The sequence below is a fragment of the Hypomesus transpacificus genome, unplaced genomic scaffold, assembly GCF_021917145.1.
Source record: "Hypomesus transpacificus isolate Combined female unplaced genomic scaffold, fHypTra1 scaffold_131, whole genome shotgun sequence".
NCBI classification, from domain to species: domain Eukaryota; kingdom Metazoa; phylum Chordata; class Actinopteri; order Osmeriformes; family Osmeridae; genus Hypomesus; species Hypomesus transpacificus.
The window spans coordinates 276,935-287,133 of NW_025813707.1; the positions used below are offsets into that span (position 1 = coordinate 276,935).

A 10,199-nucleotide genomic window follows, 5' to 3' on the forward strand; every position below is an offset into this window, starting at 1 on the left:
AGTGGCAGAATCTATGGACAGAAAGTCCGATAAGAATCAGAGACATGTTGCAAACTTAACGGAAATGTATTCTGTCACTGTATAGTATTCCTTCCACTTGTTTTTTAGAAATAGGCTATAGGGCTAAATATAGGGCTATTCTAGATGGAACTCATCACATATGTTGCTTTTTTCTCCATGATATGAGTATGATTTCCAACGTATTGTATCGGATGAAACAAACTGTTAACATGAACAGCTCAGTTGTTGTTCTCACCAGGCAAAGAAAGCTTAGTTATTTTGGTAACCGAAATCTTCCATAATGCAGACTTACCATAGCTTACTGTCAACTTTATATTTAAACGAAATGCCACGAAATTCACCCTGCCTTCAATAAATCATCAGTGTAGAAATGTGGCCAGTGTTTTATATGTTCATCCTACAAAACCAAACGCCTATTAATGGATATAACTTGATCTAACAAGACTTGGTAATAATGTAATAAATAAAAGCTTGAGAACTGTGTCTAAAATATACTTTATTGAACATTTGAAAGGGGCTTATTCACATAACCATATAGGCTTCAAGATGTTTCCATCAGATGTAAGTGGGGGTGAAACATAATCACTGAGGACCTTCATTGTCCCACAGAAGCAGTCTGGCTTGATGACACGATCAAAAAAAGAATAATGGGTGTGTTTAACAAAAGCTTCTGAATGCAAGACTAATATTATTTAAATATATAAATTATGGTTAACAGAAAGTATTATTCGTTGTCTTTGCTCCAGATAGACATGTCAACAATCTATGCCCGCTCTTAACACAATATATTTGCCATCATGTCATGAAAGTTTTTACGAAAAATCAAATCTGTTTTAAAATAACGGGAATAAACTATATTAACAACATTTCATGTACGTGTGACAACCATTTGCTAAACTAGCTACAACAGGGCAGGCAACTCAAGCCATTTCTCCCTGTGCTCATTCATTAAGTCTATGGCTCATTCAGCTCAATGTAAATCGGCTATCGGCCAATGTGAACTTTTGTGCTCATGCCCTGTTAGTATCTGCGAGCACATTTGCAGGCAACTTTTATTGACGTAGGCAAATAAATGGGTTGCTAGTTTGCCCATTTCGGATTGGTTTCAAACTTAGCAATAATCAGGAAAAATTATTCTATGAAAAAGCTAGTAGCATGAGCCAGGTTCGAGAATGGAACAACAATTATTGGGGGAGATAGTTTTGTAAATGTTGACTGGAGTTAGTAGAATAAAAACGACCGGAAGACACGGGAACCTAACCGTAAATGCAATACCACCTACATCCACCGGGGCCGTTGCTTCAAGCCGAGGGGTGGGGGTCTGCGTTCTATCCACCTTAGTCTCAGGGGGTCTACTGTAGAATGATTATGGGTGCAACTTCCGGTAGTAGTCCCAGCCAGCCGTTAACAGTGATTCTTTCTAAAGTAATTTTTGTTTTTAAACATATATTGTCATTTATATTATTATTATTATTGTTATAAAAGTCATTGCGGAGCTCTGGTAAGCTACCTGTTGCGCTGTTCACGGCTTTACTAACAACCAGACTTAGCTAAATCTGTGGCTTCAACGACAGTGTGTTGAACACACACCCAAAACAGAAAGTGATTGTTCTTGTGACAAACGGTACAGTTTCCATCACCTGCCAACAGATGAGGACTTCAAAAGAATGTAGCTGAAAAACCTAGCCTTGAAGAGACCATCCAAAACACTATCGTATCTGTATGCTACTCATTTCATTTTGTGGACAATAAACCGACGGAGGAAATCCGCATCCTACTTTGTGTTTGGGCTACGAAAGACCTCCACAGATTAAGGGTGCTTTCACACCTATTAGTTTGTTTGCTTGGTCCGAATCAGTGGATGAGTTGTTACTTTGTTGCGTTTTTCATTAGGTCCGGATAGTGTTCACACGGTCCTGTTTTAAGCGAACCAACGTTTGTAAAAAACAATGACACGCGGTCATACAGGTTGTTAATCTATTGGACAGAAAATGATTGAGGAAAAATCACTTCCTTGTCACAAAACAACAATGGAGCAACAGCAGCAATTGAGATTGCAATACTATCTTTAATTGTTATGACCAAGTTTTTTGGGGTTGCTCGTTGGTCTTTCACCCAAGATTATATCCAGGTCTTCAAACCATGGGAATAATTTTTTTTTGTCCGACGAGCAACCACTTTTCCATAGAATATCACACACTTTTTGCCTAAGTTTTTTTAACTTTCAAATGACATTGGTCCACTGTGCAATAATAACCCTTTATTTCAGTAGGCTTATGTCACTAAATAATTTAAATACCTCGCTATTCTTATGTGTCTCCACAAGTATCTCTGCAATATGATCATCAGCCCATATTTGCAGAAGAGCTTTCACTTAATCAGTTCCCCACGTTTTCCCTCAACTAATTTTGCTGCTAATGAGTGGCATGGCTGTCTCTGTCAAATGTCAACATCCACTTCACAACACTTCACTCCTAAAGCGAACCGAATCATGGTTCACTTGGGGGGACCATGGTCTCGTTGTTTGGTCTCACTTATCCAAACAAACTGGACTTTCAGATAAAACGGACCATGGACCGATTGAAACGGATCAAACATGTCAGGTGTGAAAGCACCCTTAGTCACAGTTCTGCCAGTAAAGGTAGGAATTTTTGTGGGTTAGTAGTGCCCTGGTCCAGCAACAAATGAGCACCCAGCCGTTTGTATTTCACCTGACGATGAAACTAAAACCCAGGACCGGTGATGTGGGACTTAGAGGCTCTGACTAGGGTCTATGTCTGCTTTAAGGTAGACACGGTTGTGTCCCACCTCCTTTATTAAAACGCGACCAACTTTATTGCTGTGGAGGTACCTAGTTTCTGATAAGACTCTTAAGCTTTTCAGGTTATTCATCGCTTCACCGTCCGTAGCAACAGAGTTAATAAAGTAGCTAAATATGCTAGTGTACGTTATTTGAGGCCACTTTTTCAGGTCGTCCTCCCATCCCTCGATAGTAGAAGGCAGAGGTATGATCAAATTGTCAAAACTCATTTACGTTTTGGGGGGCTTATTTTCAGTTAGCAGACGGTACTATTTGAATCGCAATTCCATCTGAAATACTGCCAGTGACATTGTTGTTACAGTAGCTTGTTTCAAAGGGGGTTCCTTGTTTGAAAAGGATGTTCTTAATGAATTATGCAATATGAGTAGGCTAAATGCTTAAAAATTTCACTAGAAGGGAAAACAGACCCACCTGCAACCGACGCAAGCAAGCACACCCTACAATTTCCCCAGAAATTGTACCCTCTCTAGTTATTATTATTATATTTCTCCGCTAAATGGCTCAATTGCTCAAAAAGTCCTGGACCCGATTTTTTCCAATTTGGCCCAATAATACAACAGGTCACTCATTACTCCCAGACGGCTAGTGGCCCATGTGCGCCCATAGGTGACGCTATAAAACACGCCCAAAGTCTACTTGATTTCCCCAGCGCCCCATTACTCCAAAATGCCTGAAATTGGTAGATATATGCCTTATTTCCCATGGGGAACAAAAAAGCCTCAAGAACCCATAAGGTCAGACTTATGAATTTTCTTGTACTGTCCAAATTTAGTACAACCTTCAAAACCCTTTTCCTCATGAGCCATAGATCCAATCGACTTGAAATTTGTTCCAGATGTGTAGAATACATGTTTTTATATAGGTCAAATTGAATAAGATGCTAACCCTATGCTATACAAAATGGCTGAAAGAAGTGTATTTATTAGAGCTGTCAAACGATTAAAATATTTAATCGCATTAATGTCATAGTTAACTCGCGATCGATCGCACATTTTTATCTATTCTAAATGTACCTTGATTTCTTTTTCATCCATTATTTTTTCAAATGTTAATGCTCTTATCAACATGGAAAAGTGATTCGGATTGCTTTGTGCAAATATTTTTTTTATTGAAAACAACATTGCAATTGCCTGGCTTTGAAGAGCGGGCGGAGAATTCTCATCAGCTGTGTGCTTGGCCATCAAAATTGTATTTTAGACTCCACGACGTTCTGCGATGATAGCTCAGTTCACAACGACAGAACACACTGATCACTTTGGTCTTGTCAATGGAACCATTTGGCAACCTTTTAAAAGTAAACTTCCATTCAGAATCTTATTGGCATCCATTTCGGCGTCTGGCGCTGGCAATCAACTCAAAACGTAACGTTAGCGTACTACCAGAGAATGTCTAATATCCGTAAACAGGCTCTGCTACTACTCTTTAGCCGGCTCGCAAGCCCAAACAAGTGTGTGTGGCGTGCCTGTTGTTTTGTTTCCGGTCTAGCTAGGTCAAAAAGAGCGTTACTCGCGCGAAAAAAATCATCGACGCTGTTAATTTGGGTTTGCGTTAACGCCGTTAATAACGCGTTTAACTGACAGCACAAGTATTTATGTAAATGTCCACATTGCCTCAATATCTTTTGTGTTAATAAATCAAATATAATTTTGACTGATGGTTTTTCAAACCTAATAGGGTTCAAGACGACATCACTCTGAAGTACCATAAACAATTTCACTTTGGTATGTCAATACCAATTCAAGTGAATTGCTCCACAGCGCGAGCGCTCCAAATTCTCACACTCATCCTACCCCTTGACACTAGGGTGACCACCTGTCCTGCTTTGCGTTGTCGCATAGCATTTTCACCCCTTGTCGCGCACGTCGCATATAGAAAATGCTGTGCGATACAGCGCAAAGAGGGACAGGTGGTCAACCTACTTGACACATGCGCGAGCTTGTCGAGACGCACACACAACCTTTCTGTAAATGGTGTGCTGACCAAGCTCCCACCCTCGGTTTTTAGCTCCTGTTTCATTTTGCTTCCAATTACAGCTCGCCATTACGAATATAAATTATTTTTCGGCGGTCATTGTCGTTTTCAACTGGAGTCGCCTGATAGCCGCGTTGGAGGCAGCCACGTTCGGTAAGTCCTATTTTGACACATTTTAAGAAATAATCAATGATTGGGTTTGTGAAAGTACACTACTCTTGAATTATGGTGAAGGTTTGAGCACTTTGAGACCTTTAAATCGTGAGTTTGGACTGACGGAGAACTGAACTCGAAAACTAGCTAACTTTTCCCCTTTGTATTTATAAGTAGTGAATAATTTTGCATCTCTGCGAATTTTTCACCTAGAAAGTGGAGGGGCAGCCTTTAGGAGAATAAGCTATTCCCCACAGACCTGTCGGCTCAGAATTTTGATTTGGGTCGTGAAAGTCTTTGTAATAAGCCTATGCGCCAGGGAGACCGCATAAGCTTAGGCGGCAGCCATGTTTTGGTCGCGTCATGTTCATAAGTTCACCATTTTACAGTTCGGTCTACACCAAAAATGAGGGCAGCCTTTAGGAGATGTGGGAATTTTGCTTTTAGCCAGATGCTGAGATTATTTTTGTGATTAGTAGAAAACATGCAAGTGGAGTGAGACTGCGTCCTGGGGGTACTCGGCTCGCTCACTGGCAGTGTGTAAACAATTTTGTATTCCACTCAATTGCTGAAGATAGCCAGTATATAGGATTTTTCAAAGCAAGCCTGTTTCATTCGTCATTTGACTGAAAAAGCGACCTACGGTAGCCAGGCTGGTTTTGCCAATTTCACTATGTCAAACTACTTAAAGGTCTCTGATAGTCAGAATCACTGTTTAAAGGCAAAGGTCGAGCTGGTTTTTGGTCAGATGTGTATATATTGACCAGTTTAGAGCTAAATAATCTTGTCAGAGCCTGGAATCAAAACCGTGTTTTGATTGACTTTGCATGGGTGTCCATCAGGTCAACACATTTGGATTCAAGTTTGAACTAGTGCTACATTTTTCACTACTAATATGGACCCTTTCTTCACTTTTACAGGTCTGAAGGGTCATGCAGAGGCCTGCTCAACAGAGCATGCTAAGAGCAACAACAGAGGATGCTGAGTGTAACAGAGGATGCTGAGAGAAACACAGACCCCTTGCTGGACTTCGCCTCTAGCTGGATGGCTTCTCTTCAGCCTTGACCTCAAGACAGCTTCATCCAGCTGGACTGCCCCTGCCTGCCAGCCCTCCAGAGACACCCCACAGACTTCTGTGTCTTCTGGTTCTGCAGACTGCTTTTTTTGAGGACATTGATGAAAGTCTAAATGTTTATTCCTTTCCATGTCCCAGCATTCCAAGCTGCTGACTTTGAGTGTCTTAAGTGATGAAACCATTTCAAGTGATAGACTTTTGACCTGAATTCAATGATTATTCATCTGAATAAAAAACTCAAGAGAATTACTCCTTCTTGGATGATTTGTGCTCCACATCAGTACATCTCCACATTTGCCTTTGTTTCCCTGGGATTCATGGAATTGCTAGTTTCTGCTCCACCATTTCCACCATAGTGTAATAATAAATATAATTTAGGACAATAACTACATTTTGTGTGTTATCCTTTCGCATTACACACATTTAGTCAATGTTCTTAAACTCAACTCATTATTGTCACTTTACCATACTGTTCATATTGAAAAGACATCAGTGTTTACCTGGAAAGATTACTGTATATTTCCACTTCTGATTTGTATATCCATCGAAAGTTTTGTCTTTAATTTCATTTGGAAGTGGTATTAAAAAGTCTTAAATATAACTTGTTTATACCTGTAGACACCCTGTGAAGGCCCCACCCCCCACTCCAGAGACAGTTGGTGACAGAGAGGTGTAGACATTAAGTTAAACATGGTCATGCCTTAAGAGTACAATAAAAAATAGAGATTAAATGTGTAAATGGATGTTGAAACTCAGTTCTCTGAGTTGGTGCATGTCAGTTTAATTCAGATTTGATTATAACTCTCTCTTTTATAAATTTATAGTTGGATTTGACATTTACAGACATTTAATTCATTTCGCAAGTTGTTTAACTCAAACAACCATAACACAGTACATATGGTATACAAAGCTGCAGTCAGATTTGGCGATATTGTCATCTTGAATGTAATCTTTTGTTGATTTCTGTTGCTATGAAAACCAGTTTAGCCAAGCTAACTAACATTGTTTTTAGCTAGCTTCCATTACCATTCAATCGCTAACAAAAGATTAGTAAAAATAGCTTGCTAATCGGGCAGAACTTTTTAATGCGGGAGACTCCGAGAACTTGGCACGTTACTAGCATCTTGTCATATCACGCAGTAGGAGCACAGCTAGATAATCAGCGTCAGCGCTCTTGGGTACCCAGCATGCAGTGCGGCATGCCAAAAAATGAGAATTCTGAAAAATAGTTCGGTTACAACAGCCATGTGAGGGATTTCAGTTGTTGTTTTCGTTCAGTTAGATGTTTGTAATGTTACTGTTTGTTAGTTAATATGATCTTGTTGGTCACCCTGAGTGTGCATGTTGTGTAGTTTAATCGGAACAGAAAGTCTGCCAATGCTCTATTAAATGCCACACTCGCATGCAATTCTAAGCAGACTGTGCCCTAGCCTAGTTGCTAACTAAACTGTTCTTGATTGTGGATTGACTGAGGTCCTGGAAAGAGATCTACTCAGGGAGAGTCAATATATGCCGTTTTCAAGCCATCTTTGAGAAATTCTGTAAGCAGTGTTGCGGATAATATGTTTTGATTGTCGGAGGCATGCAGCCGCTACAGCATTTCTGCTTTGGCGCGACCTGCGTTGGGAGAGAGGGATAAGGCATGGATGGGGATAGTGTGCGGGTAAATGTGTCTTTATATAGGGTGAAATGGAAGGAGAAATGCAATACAAAATTTATGGAAGGGGTGGATTTATGTCAATGTCCAAATTGCTTCAATATCTTTGTATCAATAAATCAAATATAATTTTTACTGTTTTTTCAAACCTTATTGGCTTCAAGGGGACATCATATCTGTTTTACTTATATCTTATGAACAGTTTTGTCATAAATCACAAGATTGGTCTCTTCTGATTCTTTGTGGCATACCAAGTTGTAAAATATAATACTTTCCCACGTCAGCCATTTTGGGTGTCGCCTATTTAGAATTTAGTCCTAAAATGATATATTTACTGAACGCATTGGCTTATCATTACAAAACTCAGTATACATCTTTTGCACAATGCCATAAAGGAAATCAAAACGTTTTGGGGTAGCCCGACCGAGTGGACAAAAAGTATAATGCAATTTTTTTAAAGTCAATGTCTTTGTATTAGTTTTGCTTTATTTCTTTAGCTATTCAATTTCCCTCAATTGGCCCCTTAATTGCTGCTTGCAGCTATATTTATGTATTGTAAAAAACAAAAACTAAGAATTGAACTCTTCAAATTGACATGTTTACTGCTGTTCAAACTATTTTAAATGTTGCTAAAAAATTAAATATATTATTGTGTTCAACTAAAATATTTCAGAGCTGTAATTGCAATACCGTGAAACCGTGGTATTTTTTCTCAAGGTTATCATACCGTCAAAATCTGATATCGGCCCATGCCTAATTGAGAATGATCAATTATGTCCTGTCACCCGGCTCATCAGGTCCCCTGGACACAGATATGCAGGTGGAGGCCAGAGCCAACACAGCCGACTCCAATGTGAGGCAGTCCTTTGCAGTCATGCACTCTCAAGGTCAGCTCCTGACCTGTGAAGAGTCATGCACCAAGCTCATGAAGGTGCTCCTGGAGGATGACTTCCCTTCCGGAGCTCACATGGACTACTACGATTTATAAACAGGAAGCAAGACCCTTATTTGAAGCGGGATGCTGCTTTGTTTGATATAAATCAAATGAGGGTCTTGTATCAGTTTTCAAATGTATTTACCATTTGTTTGATATAATGTTGATTCATCTAATAGTTTCGGAAGTTATTTAGTTGTCCCAATGGGAGCCCTACATTCCTGTTAGAGGGTTCACCAACAGTGGGTTGACTAAAAAACTATATTTTTTCACCATCTGAAATTTGTTTTAGGCCAGTTTTGCTAAATTAGAGCTTTTGGAATCAAGTACCGCCTGTTCTCATTAGTTTAACAATGATTAGTTATTTCCCGTCATATGATGATTGTGCCTTTATCCTAGAATAGTTTTTTATATCGTCCTTTGATTCTATCTTTCAAATTATGCTGACAAAATGTAATGTAATGATTTTCTGTTGTGTTATGTATGATTATATATACATCATTTCAGTAACACATTACAAATACATTTGGTTTGCTTAATATGCACTTTTTGGTTTGTTTTTCACTGAATCTAAAACTACCCAGCCATAACTTGTTCATGGCACATGTCTTACACAACTTTCTGTAATTAAAATAATTGGCAATATTAAGTAATACAAAGGTTCACACTGCTTTTATCTAAAGTGGTGTACGGTGTGTGTTGAAGAGGTCTGTCCTTAAACCACTGATCAGTTAACAACAATTAAAGAAAATGATTACTTTATTATTTTCAACTGTTTAAAATGTTTTGAATATAATAAACAATGTTTGATCTACACCTTGCTATATTAAGCTCATGAGCACATAAACTTTGGTTATGTCCAGGAGAGAAATATGCCTATCTATTAATTATGTTTCTTGTATCATTGATACATTTATATTATTCTGTTTTATTATGCCTGCATAGCCATAAGTTGGGTCTTTGTAAGGTGCGACTATGAAAGGCCTGGGTCACTAAAACAAGTCAGAGGTCACAATATTGCCAAAGTGTATAATGCCATGCAACTTTGAACGAGGAAAAAAGAAAGACGAGTGAATGACGAGGCCATTTCTGGGAGCCCTATCTAAAGACCCAAACAAAAGCTGTCTAGCATACAGTGTCCTTTTTCAGTGCCTGCCAAGGCTATGTTAATCATATTGTATCCTCCCATATTGTGATACCATATACTCTCTTGATTTTCTGTATTCATGGTCCAGTCTTCTCTGATACTCAACTTGAGTGTAACAGACACCTGCACCTCACATATGTGTAATAAATGCTTTGATTTTGTCTTAACCTTGTCTCGACTAGATCTTAACAATTCCTTTCATTGACTTGGCACTTTCAGAGCAATTGGGTAAAAGAGATGCTTCTTCAGTGTATACAGCATAAGACGGTATTGTAAATCAAGAACTACAAGTCTAACGGCTTTTTCAAAACAAGCTCTACTGATTAGCATGCAGTGTATGCAACAGTTGGATACAGATGTAGCTTTGTAGTTTAGCAGGACTGAATTATGATAGAAAAATAACCCAGATTAATCTACTGA

The 10,199-nt window shown here is 38.9% G+C and overlaps 1 protein-coding gene across 2 annotated transcripts in view; it reads left to right on the forward strand.

Annotated features, from left to right (window-relative positions):
• LOC124488280 (sepiapterin reductase-like) overlaps positions 1-9,946 on the forward strand; it is a 67,173-nt gene extending 57,227 nt beyond the window's left edge. Inside the window, exon 3 of one of the 2 annotated variants that reach the window (XM_047050904.1) lies at positions 4,876-4,985. In XM_047050904.1, coding sequence (XP_046906860.1) covers positions 4,876-4,970 — 95 coding nt within the window. In that variant the 3' untranslated portion in view covers positions 4,971-4,985. Of the gene's footprint in view, positions 1-4,875; positions 4,986-8,495 lie in introns of those variants that run through there. The other variant, XM_047050903.1, reaches the window with a different exon arrangement.
• Positions 9,947-10,199: the final 253 nt, after the last annotated feature.